General features: G+C 43.2%; 2 protein-coding genes across 2 annotated transcripts; both read right to left on the bottom strand.

The window, feature by feature from the left end:
• Window positions 1-3,398: 3,398 nt before the first annotated feature.
• On the bottom strand, window positions 3,399-6,016 carry LOC109754454 (omega-hydroxypalmitate O-feruloyl transferase). Its single transcript, XM_020313362.3, has 3 exons — window positions 5,906-6,016; window positions 5,338-5,811; window positions 3,399-4,409 (listed from the first exon to the last, which is right to left on the bottom strand). Exons 1-3 carry the CDS (start codon window positions 5,906-5,908, stop codon window positions 3,543-3,545), a joined length of 1,344 nt encoding a protein of 447 aa, XP_020168951.1. The 5' UTR covers window positions 5,909-6,016; the 3' UTR covers window positions 3,399-3,542.
• A 10,162-nt stretch (window positions 6,017-16,178) lies between these two features.
• LOC141040838 (uncharacterized) lies at window positions 16,179-20,054 on the bottom strand. The gene is made up of 6 exons (XM_073506955.1): window positions 20,029-20,054; window positions 18,074-18,745; window positions 17,860-17,988; window positions 17,527-17,776; window positions 16,311-16,839; window positions 16,179-16,222 (listed from the first exon to the last, which is right to left on the bottom strand). The coding sequence occupies exons 1-6, from the start codon at window positions 20,052-20,054 to the stop codon at window positions 16,179-16,181; spliced, it is 1,650 nt and encodes a 549-aa protein (XP_073363056.1).
• Window positions 20,055-23,357: the final 3,303 nt, after the last annotated feature.

Raw genomic sequence — 23,357 nt, forward strand, 5'->3', positions numbered from 1 at the left:
ATCTAGAGGCCTTTTTCGGTACGCTACCGGAGGGGGAATCGATCACAGAGGGCTTGTACATCATCCTTGCTACCTTCCCATGATGTGTGAGTAGTTCACCACAGACCTACGGGTCCATAGCTAGTAGCTAGATGGCTTCTTCTCTCTCTCTTTGATCTTCAATACAATATTCTCCTTGATAGTCTTGGAGTTTTATCCGAGGTAATCTTCTTTTGCAGTGTGTTTGTTGGGACTCGATGAATTGTGGGTTTATGATCAGATTATTCATGAATATTAATTGAGTCTTCTTTGAACTTTATTATGCATGATTATTATAGCTTTGTAGTTCTCTCCGATCTACCGATTGGTTTGGCCAACCAGATTCATTTATCTTCAGTGGGAGAGGTGCTTTGTGATGGGTTCAATCTTGCGGGGCTCCATATCCCAGTGACAAAAAGGGACAAGACGCGTATTTGTATTGTTGCCATTAAGGGTAAAACGGCGGGTTTATTCATATTGATTGGGTTTACATTGTCTACATCATGTCATCTTGCTTAAGGTGTTACTCTGTTTTATACTTAATACCATAGATGCATGCTGGATAGCGGTCGATTGGTGGAGTAATATTAGTAGATGCAGGCAGGAGTTGGTCTACTTCTCTCGGACGTGATGCCTATATACATGATCCTTGCCTTGAATATCGTCATAAATATGCGTTTTTCTATGAATTGCCCAACAGTAATTTGTTCACCCACCGTATGCTATGTGCTCGAGAGAGAAGCCTCTAGTGAAAACTATATCCCCGAGGTCTACTTTTATCACTAGAACGTGAAGGCGCGCGTTGCTGCGCCCGCGCATTTTATTGGAAGGACAATATAAATGTATGAGAAAATCTGGACATCACAGAAAAGAGAAAAATGAACCTACTTCTATAAATAGTTGGGCAATATTTGAAACTTTAGGTATAAGTTACAAAACTGAGACGGGTGATAATGCCATCTAAGTCAACACTGGAATGTCATTGTGCATTTGTTTTGTCTATGCATACCATTTGCTAAGGCATTTGAATACGTGGTCGATCGTATCTGTGTGGTATCTGATATGTGTCATTGTTCGTTGTAGCCTTGCAATGGCAGATGCTGTGTAGTAGAGGCTTTTTTTTCTGAGAGGGGCTGCGTAGTAGAGGAATAAAAGTAACAAAGAATGATGCAATCAAGCCATAGGTAGCCAATTTTTGTCAGACAAAAAAAATAGGTAGCCAATTTTTTTAAGACAAAGGTAGGCGCAGCTGCAGCGCTACTTTTGATCACGAAATAGGCTATAGCGCCACGGATCGAAAGTGCGGTCAGTCTCACAAAAAGAAAAAAAAAGTTACCACATGGCCTAACGGCCCAAGCACCAGAAGGCACCAAAATAAGTCTGCGAAGCAGCGGCCCTTTTGACGTTGGTTCGACTTCGGCCGGCTTTAGCGAGCGAACGAGGCGCAAAGGAAAACTGCATGAGGTTGGAATGATTTGATTCGTTTATACGCTGAATCGGACGGTTTAGGATCTCAAATCACTGTGGAGGCTCCTAACTAGCCCCGTTATACTGTTTAGTAATATATAAAAGCATAAAAATGCATTGATGTAATTTTACTTGTTTTATTTTGTTTTGCAATTTACTTTATTATCTACCACTACAAGATTTAATACTTGCAAGTAACCGCCAAGGTGATTGACAACCCTCTTATTTGCGTTGGGTGCAAGTATTTGATTTTGTGTGTGCAAATGTTGTTCACGAGGTTCTGTGTGGTTCTCCTAATGGATTGATAACATTGGTTCTTAACTGAGGGAAATACTTATCTCTATTGTACTGCATCATCATCTCCTCTTCGGGGAAATCCCAACGCAGCTCACAAGTAGCAGTCACTTTCATGAGAACATTGGCGTTGCTTCTGATCCCCCAAGCCTTTCGTGAGCATATGGGTGCCATCCTACTGGAAATCATTATGAGGACGACCACCAGCTATAGCCGGAAAGTCAAGCTCTGAGTAGTCAACGAGAGGCTAGCTATTGACCAAGGGTGGGCCAACTTCACAATAGCTTGCCAATTGAATATCGGGTACTTCCTCACCTTCAAGGTCCTGACCAAGGATAGTTACAGGGCCATTGTGTTCGACCATTCTAACGCAGAGGTCATGGCCAAGTGCAGCCAGCACAAAAAAGCACTTGCCATGAACCAAGAGTAGTAATCCATGTTCGTTATTGTGTCCATCCGAAGAGCTACTATGTGTATAATTGTATGCTTATGTGTATGTCTGTGTGCCACTGTCATGACTGCATGTGCATGTTAATGTGGTTATGAGTATGTTTTCTAATATGGTTATGCATATGCTTGTTAATGTAGTTCTACGTGTTTTTGATCATAGTCATGCAAGGGACCAAACACGGTATTTGTCAATGAATGAACTGGGTATGAATGAACTATCTATGAAACTTTGCAATTCATGCCCCTTCATGAATCTAAAGATACAAATATGGGGGAGGCGGCTGCCTAGATGGTCGTCTCATCCATATCAAAACCCAACACAATATGCGATACTCACAAGACATTAGCCCGTGGTAAAAACATCTTGCATGTACAAATTAATTGCCTCACTTATCGAATGCATCTATTTTTTGCACCATGACTGCAATGAGGTGTCGTGACGTGAAATGTCATAAATCAAGATCATGCCATGTGCATAATTCATATAACATGTTCCTTGTAGCTTGCTTTACTTTTCGGTTGCAATTTGCCTTCACTCCATGGGCGCAGCGGGCCATCTAGTTTTATAGACAAACACATAGCCTTGTCTTGAGATTGGAGAGTAATTGCCACCTTATTCTTATGATTCCTCGTGGAGTTCCACCTGATACGTGCTCCAGACTTGAGTAAGGTTGTATTTTTTTTCATGATCCACTTGCAAGTTGCATCAAATCAGTGCTCCAAGACTTGAGCGTCATTATTTGGGTTAGTACGCATATTGTGAATTGGCGATTCTCTTGGATCGCGGGATTCCGTTGGCATCCTCTTCGTCCTGTTATAGTGCCTTGTTTATGCCCGCTACTCACAATCGATTATCTCATTCAATATTTGATCCTACATCATGAAGACCGGGTTGCCCTTTGCGCACCTCTCCGGGAAGCGAGTGCCCATGCCGAATGGTCCCCAAAACATAGCTATTCATCATTGATTTCCTTTACAATATAATCATACAACATAATAAAATTCCCATGTTACAATCTTTTTAGATAACCACATTGATATGATTATCGCACGTGGAAACAAAATATTGGTTTAAATGTTTATTTGATCGAATGTCTAGGATGTCATGTTTTTTGTATTGGAGGAAGTATAGCTTTACAAACATACTCATGTAGTAAAAAAATTCAAAGTTTTATACCAGGGACTAGTTGGTAATTAAATGACGCACACTTAATAATACAATTAACATACTATAACCATACTAACAAACACATGCAAAATAAGCATAGAAACACCGAGCGCAGTCGCTGACGTATCCACTCGGTCTGGGCCGATCATATCTCGTCCATGAGCTCTTGGAAAGTGTCCATGGCGGACGCCGGCAGGCCGAGCAGGACGTTGATGCTCTTCCTCTCCTTGCCGTGCGCGAGGAAGAGTATGACCTCCTTCTCCGGCAGCGTGACTGGACCGGACATGGTCGGCTCGCCCCAGCCGAAGTCGGCGCCGTTGAACGCGAGCCGCGACCACGTGGTGATGAGCAGCGTCGACGCCAGTGACGGCCGTGCGCGCGTCGCCTCAAAATAGTCCACCGCCGACCGCATATACTCGTCCGTCACCATCCGCACGGCCTCCTGTACCTTCCCGGCCGCGCGCGACACTGGCGCCGACAGCAGATCCCCCGCCGTCGCTAGGGCGTTGGTCAGCACGATGCCGTTCCCGAAGTACCCCTTTGGGAGCGGAGGCACGAAGCGGCGCCGCCCGTCCACGGCGAACAGCAGCTTCGTCTGCTGCTCCGGCGCGAGCCCCAGCGCGCGGGTGCGAGCGCGCCAGACGAGGCCGGAAAGCGCCTCGAAGGTGGTGCAGCGCTCGAGATCCCCGTCGGCGAGGGCGAGACCGCGGACACGCTCAAGCCTGTCCGGGTCGAAGCAGAAGGAGCGGTACACCAGCTCCTGGCCGCCGTAGAGCGCCGCCATTTCCGAAACGTCAGCGATCTCCTCGAACTCGTGGTGCGGGTTGGAGATCACCGGAGGGTTGCGCGCGCGGAGCACGGAGCGGTCGAGGAACGGTGGCACGGTGAGCTCCGTGGCGCCGCGCGCCATCTCGGCCCAGGAGTTGACGAACTCCATGGCGCCCAGACCGTCGAACATGCAGTGGTTCATGGCCAACCCGAGGCTGAAGCCGCCACATTCGAACCTGGTCACCTGCGAATTAAATTGACCAATGGTAAATAAACTTCAACTATTGTACTGACTCCCGGGGTGATCCTCTTTTCGAAAAAAGTTTTTTAAGTCAAAGTAGTAGTAGTACGAACTTTGTGAAAGAAAAAAGTTTGTGTGGGTGTGTGGAGACAAACTACGCAGTTCGAATTCATTATCGACAGTTCAAATTCATTAAATTTGCAGCAGACGTTTTTTGACTAATTTGGTTGTTCGACGCATCAATGTTAACTACTAGTATTTGGTGCAACTAATCTGTGTGAGTTTTGGACCCTAGCTGCTTGCACTACATGACTGGATTAGTTAGTGAATGACATGTGTCTGTCAATGTATCATGAGGTAGCTCGACAACTAAAACTAAACGGATGGTATGATTTGGTTGATTTATAGGTAGAAGTGGTTGGGCCAACAATGTAGAACTAAATCCCTATAAAAAACAATGTATCAGTATATAAATATTTGTCCGAAGAAAACATATTTGGATTTAGCAATGTGTGTAGAATTGAAGAAACCATTGTATTTCTGCAAGGAAAACATATTTCTGGCTGCCCCATTGAACTCACTTTTCAACCCGCAAAGCTATTGAACTCAAATTTGTTCAACCCTCGTGGAGTCGATCCGTTCTCCTCTCTACTCCGAGTGGCGAGTACTACTAGCCAACCAATACTAATTTCAATTATTCGAGTCACGCGCGTTGCAGGCTAGTCCGTTTCCAAGTTACTTGCCGCTGGCAAGTCCAGAATGCTTTCTGTTCCTTTGAAAAGAAAAGGGCGCAAGGCTCCACGCCGCCATTAAAAGCGCAGCTCAGGGCAACGCAGCCCGGCATCGGCAAAGCCGCCTCGGCAACGGAGGGCGACGGAAACGCAGTTAAAGCATGCCTGTGCGCGCGAGCAACGTGTGTGGCGTGGCGTACCTGCGCCGTCATGGGCGGCATCTCGAGGATGTTCTTGGCGCCGGGGACGGAGTACACGAGCTGGCCCAGCGCGGCGGGGTCCGGGGTGGAGAGGTCCCCGATGAGGGCGAGGTCGCAAGCAGCCTCAGCCTCCATGAACGGGACGCCCTCGCCGGTGCACTCCACGATGAGCTTCATCTCCGGGCTGATGCCGAGGCGGCCGGCGAGCGGGTGGTAGTGGACGAGCACGCGAGCCAGCGCAGCCCGGAGCGCGTCCGCGGCACCTTCGTTGCCGCGGCCCGATGGGCACTTGAAGCAGTACACGGTCTGCACGATCACCGCGATGTTCTGGTCCAAGTTGGACAGGTAGTACTGCTCCCCCGTCGGCGTGGCCTCCGCCGGCGACACCAGCGTCGGCTCGCCGCGCTTCACCGACATCAGCTGCACCTTGCTGCCCGCCATGGTGGCCACGCCGTTCTGCTTCGCCTCCGCAACCTGCACGTACGAATAACATGACACAAGAAGAAAGTGTTAGACACGAAAGTTTACATACATTTGTAATCAGCTTGAGTTGGTATTGCACACTCACCATTTTGATGGTCTCTCTGAGTGTATGGACGACAGAGAGAGATTTGTGTGTGTTTAAAGAGAGAAAGAATACAGAGGGGGTGTGGGGGTTCTGTGTTTTGAGGAGATGGGTTTGTGGGAACGTGTTTATATAGTGGAGGGTAGCTTTCTTGAGGCGGTCAAGGTTAGGATGGGCTGATGCAAGAACCGTTGGGGTTGGAGGGGTTGCATAACAACCAATGCTGTTCTGCCTAGTGCTTGGATTAATGAATTTGTACAGGAGAATCAGGACAAGGAAACACGACTTGTTTAGGAGCAATTGTTGGCTATATGGTTATCATGTTATGTAGAGCTATCACTCGTAAGCACTCTATAAAAGCATGGTTAAATAATATAGCCAGCCGTGACTATAGCACGTTGTCATATCATCTATAGGCAATGTAATAGTCAACATGTATAGCAGTTAGGTACCAGAAAAATACTTAACATATGGTCCATCTTTCACTCTCAAAACTTCTTAGAGCTCATGCTACAGCTGACTGTAAATTCACTGCCCATTTCTCTTCTCTTTCCTCTCGTCTCTCTTTCAACTCAGCAAAACATAATGTTTATATCCTTATAGCCTGTTTATATCACCTTATTTTAGTTGCTTTAATAAGGTTGTCTATAAGATCTTCGGTAGTGAGGATATCATAGGTAGTATCATGTAGCCTCATGCAATATCCACTAGGTATATTGATGACATGTCATAGTATTAATCCTCTATAACACTAAGCTCACTGGTTTTAAAGAGCTCACATTCAATTAAGGTCTTCAATTAGAATTGGGTCTTAAAGCTCTCTCATTCAATTCTTTTATACTATACATTATGCTTCCTAATTTTTTAAGGCTTCACAATTAATTAAGGTATTCATAATTGGGTCATTTGATTTTCACCGGGTTAGCAATTTATCAAGCTCCCCCGTTCAATTCTTTTAATTCACTATATTCTCTAATTTTGAAGCTCTTTTCTTTCAATTGAGATATTCAATTTTGGATTTGGTTTACGATTTTGATCGGGCCAACAGTTTTTCAATTCAATCAACATCAACCGGCCTATAAAATTAAATCAATCACGCACACCCTCCCACCACTTAGAAAAAAGAAGCGCCACCATGTAACATTCTAACACAAATATAGTATATGCAAGAATTGACACAAAAATTTCCCCACATAAGTATAAGTTGCTTAGCGGATAACACAGAATCACACCAAGAAAGGCTCACCAAATCAACGTATTATAAATAAAAATAAAACACACTCTATCATGTCCCCCAACCGCCAAACTAAATATTCCTTCAGTTCTAAAATATAAGGGGTATTAGTTTTTTAGAAAGTCAAATTTATTTAACTTTGACCAAGTTCAGAGCAAAAATATCGACATCCACAATATTAAACAAAAAAGTATAAAAAATTATTTCATGATGAATCTAAAAATACCGATTCCGTAAAGAAATATAATAGCAATTAGATTACTACTTTTGTGATCCAAATGCTCTTATATTTCTTTGCAGAGGAGTAATACACTTTGTATTTTGAAACAAAGTGATTTTTTAAAGAAACCCAACAACACCAAAGGCACAACAAAGAGCGCCTAACTCTTCTAGTTATTATTATTTTGCATCAAAGCTAGGACTTTATTAATGTATGAAAATTCTTTTACAATCAGCTCACAAGCTTTCAACCAGAAAGTTTGGGCTTTCAAACTGCCAGCCTTGTGTCACCTCCAACTTGCAAGCAGGCTTTTGATAACCCACAAGTATAGGGGATCAATTGTAGCCTCTTTCGATAAGTAAGAGTGTCGAACCCAACGAGGAGCTAAAGGTAGAACAAATATTCCCTCAATTTCTATCGACCACCGATACAACTCTATGTACGCGTTCGCTTTACCTAGAACAAGTATGAAACTAGAAGTACTTTGTAGGTGTTGTTGGATAGGTTTGCAAGAATATAAAGAGCACGTAAATAAAAAGTAGGGGCTGTTTAGATAAAGACACAACTAAATTAGTTTTAGTAAAGAGCTTTTTGTCACGAGAAAGTTATTTGTCCCTAGGCAATCGATAACTAGACCGGTAATCATTATTGCAATTTTATTTGAGGAAGAGGCATACGCTAACATACTTTCTCTACTTGGATCATATGCACTTATGATTGGAACTCTAGCAAGCATCCGCAAATACTAAAGATCATTAAGGTAAAACCCAACCATAGCATTAAAGTATCAAGTCCCCTTTATCCCATACGCAAACAACCTACTTATTCAGGTCTGTGCTTCTGTCACTCACGCCACCCACCATAAGCAAATCATGAACATATTGCAAACCCTACAGCGGGGATCCCTCACGCTTGCGCGACACGGAGAGCACCATAGGCCAGCACCAATAATAAAACATGCAACTCAAACCAATCTTGATCATCAAATAACCCATAGGACAAAACGGATCTACTCAAACATCATAGGATAGCCATACATCATTGGGAAATAATATGTAGCGTTGAGCACCATGTTTAAGTAGAGATTACAGCGGGTAAGAGAGAAGTTACACCGCTGCATAGAGGAGGGACGAGTTGGTGATGATGGCGGTGAAGTTGTTGGTGAAGATTGCGGTGATGATGATGGCTCCGGCGACGTTCCGGCGCCACCGAAAGAGAGGGGGGGAGGCCCCCCCTTCTTCTTCTTCTTCCTTGACCTCCTCCCTAGATGGGAGAAGGGTTTCCCCTCTGGTCCTTGATCTCCATGGCATGGGAGGGGCGAGAGCCCCTCCGAGATTGGATCTGTCTCTCTGTCTCTCTCTGTTTCTGCGTTCTGTCCGGCTGCCCTTTCACCGTTTCGTATATATATGGAGATCCGTAACTCCGATTGGACTGAAATCTTCGCCGTGATTTTTTTTCCTAAAAATTAGCTTTCTTGCGGCCAAAGAAGGGCATCAACTGCCTTACGAGGGCCCACGAGGGTCAGGGGCGCGCCCAGGGGGTGTGGCGCGCCCCCTGCCTCGTGCCTCCCTCGGGCACCGTCTCGCGTGGATTTTCCTTCCCATATTCTCTGAATATTCCAAAAATAATCTCCGTCCTTTTTTATCCCGTTTGGACTCCGTTTGATATGGATATTCTACAAAACAAAAACATGCAACAAACATGAACTGGCACTGGGCACTGGATCAGTATGTTAGTCCCAAAAATAATATAAAAAGTTGCCAAAAGTATATGAAAGTTGAATAATATTGGCATGGAACAATAAAAAATTATAGATACGACGGAGACGTATCAGCATCCCCAAGCTTAATTCCTGCTCGTACTCGAGTAGGTAAATGATAAAAGAGATAATTTTTGATGTGGAATGCTACCTAGCATAATCTTGATCATGTATCTAATCATGGCATGAATATTAAGACACGAGTGATTCAAGGCAATAGTCTATCATTTGACATAAAAACAATAATACTTCAAGCCTACTAATAAAGCAATCATATCTTTTCAAAATAACAAGGCCAAAGAAAGTTATCCCTACAAAATCATATAGTCTGGCTATGCTCCATCTTCACCACACAAAATATTCACATCATGCACAACCCCGATGACAAGCCAAGCAATTGTTTCATACTTTTGATGTTCTCAAACCTTTTCAACTTTCACGCAATACATGAGCGTGAGCCATGGATATAGCATTATAGGTGGAATAGAATATGATGGTGGAGGTTGTGTGGAGAAGACAAAAAACGAAGAAAGTCTCACATCGACGCGGCTAATCAACGGGCTATGGAGATGCCCATCAATTGATGTCAATGTGAGGAGTAGGGATTGCCATGCAACGGATGCACTAAGAGCTATAAGTGTATGAAAGCTCAAACTGGAAACTAAGTGGGTGTGCATCCAACTTGCTTGCTCATGAAGACCTTGGGCATTTGAGGAAGCCCATCATCGGAATATACAAGCCAAGTTCTATAATGAAAATTCTTGCTATTATATGAAAGTGATAACTCAAGAGACTCTCTATATGAAGAATATGGTGCTACTCTGAAGCACAAGTGTGGTAAAAGGATAGTAACATTGCCCCTTCTCTCTTTTTCTCTCATTTTTTTGTTTTCTCTTTTTTTTGGTGGGCTTCTTTGGCCTCTTTTTTTATTTGGGCTTCTTTGGCCTCTTTTATTTTGATAACCTCACATGGGACAATGTTCTAATAATGATGATCATCACACTTTTATTTACTGACAACTCAATATCTAGAACAAAGATATGACTCTATATGAATGCCTCCGGCGGTGTACCGGGATGTGCAATGGTCAAGCGTAGCAATGACATCAAAAAATGGACAAACCATGAAAACATCATGCTAGCTATCTTACGATCATGCAAAACAATATGACAATGATGCTCAAGTCATGTATATGATGATGATGGAAGTTGCATGTCAATATATCTCGGAATGGCTATGGAAATGCCATGATAGGTAGGTATGGTGGCTGTTTTGAGGAAGATATAATGAGGCTTATGTGTGATAGAGCGTATCGTATCACGGGGTTTGGATGCACCGGCGAAGTTTGCACCAACTCTCGAGGTGAGAAAGGGCAATGCACAGTACCGAAGAGGCTAGCAATGATGGAAGGGTGAGAGTGCGTATAATCCATGGACTCAACATTAGTCATAAAGAACTCACATACTTATTGCAAAAATCTATTAGTCATCGAAACAAAGTACTATGCGCATGCTCCTAGGGGGATAGATTGGTAGGAAAAGACCATCGCTCGTCCCCGACCGCCACTCATAAGGAAGACAATAAATAAATAAATCATGCTCCGACTTCATCACATAGCGGTTCACCATACGTGCATGCTACGGGAATCAAAAACTTCAACACAAGTATTTCTACAATCCACAACTACCCACTAGCATGACTCTAATATCACCATCTTTATATCGCAAAACTATTGCAAGGAATCAAACATATCATATTCAGTGATCTACAAGTTTATGTAGGATTTTATGACTAACCATGTGAATGACCAATTCATGTCATCTCTCTAAATAGATATAAGTGAAGCAAGAGAGTTTAATTCTTTCTACAAAAGATATGCCCACGCTCTAACAAATTTAAGTGAAGCAAAAGAGCATTCTACAAATGGCGGTTTTCTATGTAAAGAGAAACAGGCAATCCAAACTTCAAAAGATATAAGTGAAGCACATGAAGCATTCTATAAAGCCATACTCAAAAGATATAAGTGAAGTGCATAGAGCATTATATAAATCAACCAAGGACTATCTCATACCAGCATGGTGCATAAAAGAAAAATGAAAACTAAAGCAAAAGACGCTCCAAGAGTTGCACATATCGCATGAACGAAACGAATCCGAAAACATACCGATACTTGTTGAAGAAAGAGGGGATGCCATTCGGGGCATCCCCAAGCTTAGACGCTTGAGTCTCCTTGAATATTTACTTGGGGTGCCTTGGGCATCCCCAAGCTTGAGCTCTTGCCTCTCTTCCTTCTTCTCACATCGAGACCTTCTCGATCATCGAACACTTCATCCACACAAAACTTCAACAAAAAACTCGGTAAGATCCGTTAGTATAATAAAGCAAATCACTACTCTAAGTACTGTTGCAAACCAATTCATATTTTGTTTTTGAATTGTAGCTACTGTAATATAACTTTTCCATGGCTTAATCCACTTATATAAATCGATAGTTTCATCAAAACAAGCAAACTATGCATCAAAAACAGAATTTGTCTAAAACAGAACAGTCTGTAATAATCTGAACATTCACCATACTTCTGATACTTGAAAAATTCTGCCAAAATTAGGAAAAATAAACAATTTGTATAGAAAGACAGTGCAACAAGAACCAGAACCATTTGACGTTCCAGCAAAAAAGTAAAAATCGCGCACTACAGCCAAAGTTTCTGTCCTGCACCGTACAAACCAACAAGCATTGTAAACATCCTAAAGGCAAACCTTGGCACATTATTTTTATAATACAATGTAATTGTACAAGGGGATAATTATTTTTGTTGAAAAGTTTCTGTAATCAAGATTCACATAGTTTCCGTGAGCATGAACAAAGTTCAAGGCTAGCTCCCACTTCAACAATGCTTGTCTCTCTCACTTTCACTTTCCTTTTTGAAAAAGTTTTGGGTTCCCCTCTTTATTTTTGTTATTTTTAAACTATATGAAAGCACTCAACAGAAATAAATGACTCTCTAAAACTTCCGGGTTGTCTCCCTAGCAGCGCTTTCTTTAAAGCCATTAACCTAGGCATATAGTGCTCAAGTAGTGAATCCACCCGGATCCCAAGGTATATCAAAGCCAATTTTAATTAGCAATGATTTGCAATTTTGCAGTGAGCACAAGGCAACATATATCATGTAACAACGAAGTCTAACTCTCTTCCTATGCATCGGCATGTCATAAAAGAACAATTCATGCACACAAAGTAAAGACCAATGCATAGTATAAACAGTTTCTTGCAATTTTATCATGTGGGAAACATAGAGAGGTGGAGATATAGTTCCTCTCTCATAATAATTGCAAGTAGGAGCAGCAAGCACATGCATATTATATCTATCAAAATCATCATGTGCAACGGTAAAAGGCAACCCATCAATATAATCCTTAATAAGCGCAAACTTCTCCGATATAGTGTAGTTGGGAGAATTCAAAAAGATAATAGGACTATCATGCATGGGTGCAATAGCAACAATTTCATGTTTAACATAAGGAACTATAGCAAGTTCATCTCCATAAGCATAATTCATATTGGCATCTTGGCCACAAGCATAGCAAGCATCATCAAAAAGGGATATTTCAAGAGAATCAATGGGATCATAACAATCATCATAGCAATCATTCTTCGGTAAGCACGAAGGGAAATTAAACAATGTATGAGTTGAAGAGTTACTCTCATTAGAAGGTGGGCACGGGTAGCTAATCCACTCTTCCTCCTTTTGTTCTTCGCTCTCCTCATCATCTTTTTCATCCAATGAGCTCACAGTTTCATCAATTTCTTCTTCCATAGACTCCTGCAAAATATTAGTCTCTTCTTGGACAGCGGAGTAGTCCTCAATATATGGTTCAACATAGGCATTAGAAGCATAATTATCATAGCAGTATTTAAGTATGTCAAAATTTTCAGATTTGTAAAGAGTAGCATCATACTTTTCAATCAAAGAAGCAATTTCATAAGCACCCTTAAAAGCAACAAATTCTTCAATTTGTTGAACATCATAATAAATATAAACACCCTTAGCATACGAAGATACGATTCCATTATCACTAAACACACATTGATAGGGAAGGTGTTTCTTAGGATTTTTAGAACAACAAGTAAAATCATATATTTCACATAAATTCCAAGCATAGCATTGCAAACGATGAATTTGACCCAATAAAAGTTTCCCTTTTTTAGATATACGGTGTCGCACATAACAAGCATGCTCATCTAAAGATTTGCCTTCAACTAAGTTAGTTGGGGTTTCAGAACGAGCACATAGGGATCGAAGATGATCCAAGTAATAAGCTTCAGGAGTGTGATAGATTTTGAGTGGTTCTTCAACCATTGGTTCAGTAGGTACAACTAATTTTTTTTGGTATTTTGCGTTTCCTACCCATAACTAAAGATAGAAAACAACTAAGAACAACAAATAAAATCTACTTAGTGATAAAGCAAACAAGCACACACGAGAATATTCACCCCACGCTATTGCTCCCCGGCAACGGCGCCACAAAAAGGTCTTGATAACCCACAAGTATAGGGGATCAATTGTAGCCTCTTTCGATAAGTAAGAGTGTCGAACCCAACGAGGAGCTAAAGATAGAACAAATATTCCCTCAAGTTCTATCGACCACCGATACAACTCTACGTACGCTTAGCGTTCGCTTTACCTAGAACAAGTATGAAACTAGAAGTACTTTGTAGGTGTTGTTGGATAGGTTTGCAAGAATATAAAGAGCACGTAAATAAAAAGTAGGGGCTGTTTAGATAAAGAAAAAACTAAATTAGTTTTAGTAAAGAGCTTTTTGTCACGAGAAAGTTATTTGTCCCTAGGCAATCGATAACTAGGCCGGTAATCATTATTGCAATTTTATTTGAGGGAGAGGCATAAGCTAACATACTTTCTCTACTTGGATCATATGCACTTATGATTGGAACTCTAGCAAGCATCCGCAACTACTAAAGATCATTAAGGTAAAACCCAACCATAGCATTAAAGTATCAAGTCCCCTTTATCCCATACGCAAACAACCTACTTACTCGGGTCTGTGCTTTTGTCACTCACGCCACCCACCATAAGCAAATCATGAACATATTGTAAACCCTACAGCGGGGATCCCTCACGCTTGCCCGACACGGAGAGCACCATAGGACAGCACCAATAATAAAACATGCAACTCAAACCAATCTTGATCATCAAATAACCCATAGGACAAAACGGATCTACTCAAACATCATAGGATAGCCATACATCATTGGGAAATAATATGTAGCGTTGAGCACCATGTTTAAGTAGAGATTACAGCGGGTAAGAGAGAGGTTACACCGCTGCATAGAGGGGGGAAGAGTTGGTGATGATGGCGGTGAAGTTGTTGGTGAAGATTGCGGTGATGATGATGGCTCCGGTGACGTTCCGGCGCAACCGGAAGAGAGGGGGAGAGGCCCCCACTTCTTCTTCCTTGACCTCCTCCCTAGATGGGAGAAGGGTTTCCCCTCTGGTCCTTGGTCTCGATGGCATGGGAGGGGCGAGAGCCCCTCCGAGATTGGATCTGTCTCTCTCTGTTTCTGCGTTCTGTCCGGCTGCCCTTTCACCGTTTCGTATATATATGGAGATCCTTAACTCCGATTGGACTGAAATCTTCGCCGTGATTTTTCCCTAAAAATTAGCTTTCTTGCGGCCGAAGAAGGGCATCAACCGCCTTACGGGGGCCCCACGAGGGTCAGGGGCGCGCCCCCTGCCTCGTGCCTCCCTCGGGCACCGTCTTTGTGGATTTTCCTTCCCATATTCTCCGAATATTCCAAAAATAATCTCCGTCCGTTTTTATCCCGTTTGGACTCCGTTTGATATGGATATTCTGCGAAACAAAAACATGCAACAAACAGGAACTGACACTGGGCACTGGATCAATATGTTAGTCCCAAAAATAATATAAAAAGTTGCCAAAAGTATATGAAAGTTGAATAATATTGGCATGGAACAATAAAAAATTATAGAGACGATGGAGACGTATCAGCTTTGCACAAAGGTGTGCAGAAACATTTGAAGACGTGGGAACATGTTGAATTGAGAATGAAGCAAAGCTCAGGGTATGATTCCCTAGTTATTGTAGAATAGGCGCTGCAATTGAACGAGAATTATGGCATGAAGTCCAGAGGTTGACAGCCTCTAAGCAGTCTACCTACATGATCACATGTGATAGACCACGCAGATGTGTAAATATTACACCCTCGTGCATATCCCATAGTTTAGCTGTTAGCGGGTCTGTCACTCTAGGGAAGGGCTTGCTCCAAGCACCAATAAAGGCAAGGTGGGCTCTGGCAACGCCCCCCCCCCTCGATCCCTTTGTAGTTATAAGGTCAAGAGCAGCAAATGTGTTGATTTTCACCTATCCCGGGCCGGTGGTCTCTCCATAGCTGGCCGACTGTGCGATGGGCTATGGCAATGGAATTTCCATCAACTAGAGCATTTCATGTGCCCACTTCATAGCATGCACCGAATTATACATCTCTTTATCATGTGTCCAGCAGTTCTAGAATACCAAATGTGAGACATAATACTGATGATCTTGCTCCGTTCTTGCTTGATAAACATGATATCCATAAGAATATCTTTGGACCATGTCTAAGAATGCAATCATGGAAACTTGAAAGTAAAGCAAGACCTTCTTGCATCCTAGAATTTTTGCGCATGAGAACAATGGATCTGCGCATGCATCAAATCCTCATCCATCGCTTCGTAGACGTCACACCTAGCATAACTTTGATATATATATATATATATATATATATATATATATATATATATATAGAGAGAGAGAGAGAGAGGCGGAGCCAGGATTTCTCAAAGCCTAGGGCTAAAACTAACGGACTCAAAATGACGTCAAATAGCATGCACACCAACGTGTGCTAGAAGTATGCCACAATTCACATTAAAGATGAATATAAATTCATTATTACCACAAGAAAAAAATCGATAAAACAAATAATTTAACAAAGTGCATTTTTGCAAACATTGTTTGGTACCAAATTAATGAAGACTTACTTAATTCTAAGCCATTGTTTCTTCACCAGCAATAGTAGAAGGACCTGGAGCTGCAAACATAAAATCAAGTATTTAAAATTAAGACACTGGACATATACTAAAATCAATTGTTCGTATGATATTTTGCAAAAAAAATACCATTGTCACGAAGTGCACGAGGTAGTAGCCCCTTGCATTTCCTCATTTTTTGATAGCACTGTATAATCTTAATATCATCAATGCTTGCAAATACATCACGCTCAATATAGCACACCAAATGATGATTCATCCATTCATCATTCATCTTATTCCCCAACTCAGTTTTGACAATGCTCATAGCTAAGAAAGCTCTTTCTACGGTTGCTGTAGCAACAGGCAGGATCAAGGCCGATTCAATGAGACGATATACTAATCGAAAATGTGTGTGCCTATCTGTTTGAACCATCTTCATAGCAAGCTGGCCAAGATCAATGCATCTTAAAAATTCAGTATCATCTCTAGCTTCAATGACAAATGTCTCAAGTTGGTCCCTAAGAACTCTGCACTCATATTCCGAGAAATTAGCACCATACATCTGAGCAAGTTCAACCACATAGTTGGCAAACGAATTTCTTGGGTCAAGACAATCAATGCATCTCAATAGTTGAGTAGATTTCTCAGCAAAGCGATTGTTGAACTCAACAATAATCTGGTCAAGCACCACATTAAATATTTCATGATTGTAATAATGCAAGTGAGTTACCAATTGGCCGCCGCGACCTCTTGAACGACCGTCAATAGCTAATGTTTCCATCATGTTTGGAATAATGATGTTATGTTGGAGACAAAAGGCCTTTACCTCTTCAATAACTCATCCCAACCCTGATGCCTCATATCATTAAGTTTCTGCAATGTGGTCTGAATCAAGCCCATAGCACAAACAATGTTCTGGTTCTTTTTTTGCAAGCACTGTGATAGATCATTAGTTTTTCCCAACAATTTGATCATTAGATGCAGTATAAACACAAACTCAAAGCTCTCCATATGACGTATCAAACCTCGTGCTGTGGTTTTTTGTGATGTGTTAGTGGCATCATCAGACATATTTTCCAATACCTCTAGCACTGCATATCACATCTAATGAAGACGACACAAGGTTTTATGATGTGAGCCCCACCTAGTATCACCGGGTCTTGTAAGGTTAGTTTGTTGGTTCTTCCCTCTCCCTGTAAAAATTTCTCCAGTCTCCAATTTCTTCCCAAGATTATCATGGTGTGCTTGGGCTAACTGATCATGTCGCTTACAAGAATCGTTAACACTGTTGACAATCATAGAAGTGTAGCTAAAGAAATCCAAGACAGAAGGACAACACTTGGCAACAACAACTACCACTAACTGCAACTGATGGGCAAAGCAATGAATAAAAAGCATAAGGATTCTCATCTAGTAACCTTCTTTGCAGCCCATGGAATTCACCTCTCATGTTCGATGCCCCATCATATCCTTGGCCCCACACTCTATGGATAGATAGGCCATGTTTAAGAAACAGAGCATCCAAGGCTGCCTTCAATGAAGATGATGTTGTGTCGGCAACATGTTTAATCGCAAGAAACCTCTTAATCACTTCTCCCTGACTGTTCAAATACCTAGATGAGATAAGAAACAAACTTAATACAAACATACTTCATAACAAAGAAGCAATAAAAATTTCAATTCATGACATACAAACCTCAAGGCCACAGCCATTTGCTCCTTGATAGATGCATCTCGAGCCTCATCAACAAGGACAGCAAAATTTGTATCCCCAGTATCCTTCACAATGGCTTTCGTAGTCTTCTCCACAAGCTTTACACAAATGCTTTTGTATTTCTCCAGAAGTCAACAGATTATTTCTAGGAGCGCAATCTAACAACTTCACAGCATTTTCATCCTTCTTTTTATACCATTGCACCATCTCTAAGAAATTCCCCTTATTATTTGAGTTAGCTGACTCATCATGTCCACGAAAAGCTAGAGCTTGCAATAAAAGGAACCTCACAACACCTAACATAATAGTGAGACAACCCAAATACTCTTCCTCCTTCTTCTTATCTGAACCAACCCATACTTGTTCAACATTTTGCCTTGGGTTTTGAAAAGCTTTACAATGTCTTCTAGCTCTATTATGAGCACTATTAACATTGCCAACATGAGTCTCAAAAGATGCAGTAGCATTTTTCCAATTACTAAAACCTTTCTTTGTATATGCTTCTATTCCATAGTTTTCAGCTCTTGGTTGCTTAAAGAGAAAACAATGAACACAAAAGGCAGCTTTTTTAGCAACACTATATTCCAACCAATCATGTGACTTGTACCACTCTTCACGAAAGGCTCTCATTTGTTTCCCAATTCTTTCTTGTTCATAGACATGACCTGTTGGTCGGCATGGTCCCATGGCCAAATACTCCCTTCTAGCAGCATCTCTAACATCCACATGCAACTCCTCAATTGGTTTTCGGAGGCCGAGATCGGGATTAATGTCATCTGGATTAAGCTCCACACATGCATTACTAGCTCCAGCTCCTACTGATTCGGTAGGCGAATCATTGGTGTTGGTATTGTTGGTTGCGGGCTGGCTATAATATAAAATTATTACACAGTATCGATCCAGGATAGCATTTCCTCCTTGATACTAGGCTTAGCCCTGATCATGGTTAGGTGGAGATGTTCTGAAATCATTCTTGCAAGCATCAATGGAATATTGTTTATTTTCTAATATCATGCCGTTTCTTTGGTTCCAAATACTCCAGCATCCAATGATGAGTATTTCCCTAAAGAATTCCATTTGATATTTTCCCTAGCATCAATGAGCATTCCATTGATATTTTCATCAGAGTTCCATTCCATACCAATGCTCCACCAGAAACCTTGGCTGAAGGAGCAACTGAAGAACATATGCATAAAGTCTTCCATATTATAGTCATGACATAGGAGCACATTGGGTGTTGTCAAGTTGGAAATTCTTCCTAGTGAGCATCTCACATGTGTTGACTCTGTCATTAAGCATAAGCCAACAGAAAAAATTTGTGCTTAGGCCAACACATGACTTCCAGATCCATTTCAATGGTTGAGGTGCAGATGTAGAGCCAATCAGAGAATTGTAGTGTCCTGATTATGATTGTGTCTGATGTTGCCAAGTTGTGGTGCTGAGTGATGGAATTGTTGATGAGCAATTACACATAGTGGTAGCTGGAATAAGCTATAGTAATTATCAACTTGCTTGGCTTTTGCAATAGAAATATCAGCATCAAAAGCAAATGAGTGTAACTCGAGATATTTCCTCATCATGGTGGAGTCATTCCAAACATTTTTCCATAGTAGGGTAGTGTGACTTTGCATGATGTCAAACCTCTGTATAAATCAGTTAGACTTAAGCAATCTCTCTCCCTAGAATGATCCTTTATTTCAGCATGCATGTGGAACTTCATTGTTGGAGTAATGCTTGCCAAATCAGATTAACCATGCATTTTCTTTCTTTTTAGGGTAACATCAATGCCCCTAAATCATTCTATCATAGAATAACTTTTGTTTTTATTTGTAATTTTTGTTTTCTAGTAACGGTTATGTGTATTCGAACGAAAAAGGGGTTGTGGGTGTCGTACACATGTTGTGCAGTCTGGAGTTGTAATCAAGTGCACCACCACATGTGCTAACTAACACAATTTTTTTACATCTACATATATAGCTGTTTTTTGTATTATGGATCATTGCAATTTCTACATAATCTATGTACAAAATTGTGTTTTCTTTCCTTGAATACTTTCTCTTTTTTTATGGCAACATCAAGCCCCTAATTCATTTGACCTTAGAACGTTTTTTGTGTGTGTTTGCTTTTGTCTTTTAGTTTATGACTATGTACCATTTGTCGCCATTGTTGTTCGCCATTGTCATCAACACCCTCAACTCACTCTTGCTGTGCCCGTCAACTATGGGATTCTTCGCCGCCTAGCCACGCGCCACACCGCCTCTAGCATCTCGCTCTTCACGAACGATGTGGTCATCTTCTGCCACCCTGATCCTGCCGAGTTGCACACTATCCATGAGCTCTTAGAAACTTTCGGCCATGCTTGGTCTCCACACTAATTTCCTCAAATGCTCGGCAACCCCGATCTAGTGCGCGCACGAGGTTGCCGCCGAGGTGGGCACGCTCCTCAGTTGCCCTGTCTCTGCCTTCCCAATCAAATACCTCGACTTGCCGCTCTCAGTTCGCAAGGTGTCCCCCGCCTCTCTAATACCCCTAGTCGATTGGCTGGTGAGCAAGTTTGCCACCTAGAAGGCATCTCTACTCTCTCGTGGGGAGCGCCTGGCCCTGGTCCGGCACGTAATCTCCGCTATGCCGGTTCACATCTTGATCATGATGGCCCTGAACCCCACTATCCTCAAGCTGGTCACGCACATTATCCGTGATTTCCTATGGCAGGGGGCAAGGATGTTAAGGCTGGCCATTGCCTTGTCAATTGGGCCAAAGTTTGTCGCCCCTGTAGTTTGGAGGGCTCCGAACCAGGTGGCTCTGGCTTCAAGCAACCGATCCTTCTCGGCCCTGGCGGCACTTGCGTCTTCCCTGCGAACCGGAGGTGCAACAAATCTTCGTGCCTCGATGACCTGGATCTTGGGCGATGGCAAGCAATGCCGTTTCTGGACAGACTCATGGAGCTCGCGCCCTCTCTCATGGCGCTGGTTCCCCGGCGACGCCGGCGCAGTAGGCTCCTCGACGAGGCCATTCATGATCGTGCCTGAGTCTCCGACATCCACGGTGCCCTGGGGGTGGTGACCACGGTCCAATATGTCAATGTTTGGCGGATGCTTCAACGGATTGTCCTCTCCAATACCCTGAACAAGATCCTCTGGCGGTGGATTACGAATGGAATATACTCGGCCGCGTCTTGTTACCAAGCCCTCGTCACCATCTCGACTATGGCACCCTGATCATCTGGAAGAGTTGGGCACCCCAGAATGCCAAGTTCTTCATCTGGCTCGCCTCCCTCGACAGGTGCTCGACGATCGAGCGCCGGGCGTGACATGGCCTCCGTCATGACCCGCCGTGCGCCCTCTATTCCGAGGAGGCCGAAACCATCCGTGACACCCTAATTGGATGTGTCTTCTCGCGCATGACTTTGCACGAGATCCAATCCTGGTGCCGCCTCACTACAACGACACCCAACAATGACGCTGTCGACTTCTTCTCATGGTGGGAGGGCACCATGGCTTCTTCCCCCGCTAGCCAGCGCGAGGGCCTATGCTCGCTCATCATTCTAACAGTTTGGTCACCGTAATGGGGCGATCTTCGACGGACCGTAGGTTTCCATATTCATCCTGTGGCACTACAGTTGAGCCTTTGAGATTTTCTAGGGAATAATTGATACACGGCCCTAAAGCTCATCAATATTATTCAATATATGGAGTAATTTTTATTTCATTACTGTATTTATTTAAGTTTTTTTTGCATCGCTGTATTTATTTAAGTTGAAGATCTAGGATACGCGTAGGGAGTATGTATTCTGGTGCGATCCCGGCAGAACCGTGTGCGCCGTAGACTTTGTTGGGGGCTTGGCAGTGACCTTGTATTTGCTGCTGGGGATGGTTGGCCAAACCAAACTACTACAACGAAAGCTCAGGTTTCGGTTTAGTTCAGCGTGTGTGCAAGTGATGTGCTTATGTGCTATCTAGGCACGTGCGTACGTATCTGATCGGATTTGGGGAATCGTGGATGGCAAGTATCTGTCACTCGAATAAGATGGGTTCTAGTGCTACCAGTCAGCGTATGCATTCTGTCGCGATCCCGGGCAGAACTATTCATACCGCAGACTTTGTTGGGGGTTGGCCACTGACCTTGCATTTGTTGTTGGGGATAGTTGGCCAAACAAAACCATCTGGGCACGCGTGTGCAAGTGATGTTGTCATGTCTTATTATCTGGGCACGCGTGTGGATCTGGAGAAAAGGTTTATCAGGCTATGGCTAGTAACATAAGCTCGGTCACCATTTTTCTTCTTTCAAAGGCATATTCATTTTCTAACTTGGTTCACAATTTCAATGCCAAGACCGAACTTTCTGAGCCCATAGGGGTCGGGACGGTGTGCAGGGCCTATCGTGAGATATGCAGAGCTAAGCCAAGTCGCCAACAGTAGTAATATTGCGCGGGCGGTAGGCTGAGGCCTTCCTCGTCCGAGCAGCAGGCCATGGTCACCTGAACATGTCATGCATGCCCTACAGCAGCCTGCCTAGAAACTGCCGATGCAGAGAAGTCAAGCCCCTAAATTAGAACCGATGTCATTGTAAATATGCTGACACGTTCGGGTCTGCACACATATTCAAGCACGACTTTGTTTTGAACAGTTATTCAACGCACCACCACCGGTTCACAATATTTGGCCATGGATATTAGGGCATCTCCAACACTCAGTATACCGTCCGCATCCATCCGGATCGTGATGCTCGGACCGTGGAAGCCATCTAACGCGGTCATGTATCGGTCTGCAAAACGGTCCGGACGTATTTTCTCTCGCAAACCGAAGACAAACGTGGGGCCTTCGCAGGAGTCCGGACCGATGCCACGCCCGCTTCTGACCGTCCTGACTGTTAGAAGGAGAGAGAGGGATTGGTGGAATAGTTCGTTGTATTGCTTGAGCCTCGTGGGCATATATATAGGAGTACATGGTCTACTTGCAGTACAAGACAAGCCGGAACATATCCCAGTCTATCTCATATTTCCTTACTAAACATAATACTCAACATCCCCCCGCAGTCACAACGGTAGCGACGCAGATGGTGAGACTGGAGAAGAATCCGAAGGGAAGCCGACGGACACCCCCCCCCCCACAGTCGGAAAGGTCGATGCATCGCGGAGTCATGGCTGGAGTGAAAACCGACGAGGTTGCTCAAGCAAGGCGGTAGCCCTTTGTGCCGTTTGCCGATGTAGCCGAGAGCGTGGGTGGTGTAACCGTGGTCGAGGTAGCCGTACGTAGAACGTCGTGGTCGATGTCGAGTCAGGGTAGCCGGTGTCGAGGAAGTCGCCGTGGAGCCACGGGCGCAAGGAGGCACCGAGTTAGTCATGGTCGCAGTGGTGTCGAGGTAGTGGTGCGCCTGAAGGAGGATGGTGTTGACGATGCGTCGCGCCGGGTTTGCCAAGCCCGGGAACACATCATGGACGAAGGCACGCATCGGTGTTGCCAGCACCGGGCATGCATAGA

Source organism: Aegilops tauschii, chromosome 2 (assembly GCF_002575655.3).
Source record: "Aegilops tauschii subsp. strangulata cultivar AL8/78 chromosome 2, Aet v6.0, whole genome shotgun sequence".
Lineage (NCBI taxonomy): Eukaryota > Viridiplantae > Streptophyta > Magnoliopsida > Poales > Poaceae > Aegilops > Aegilops tauschii.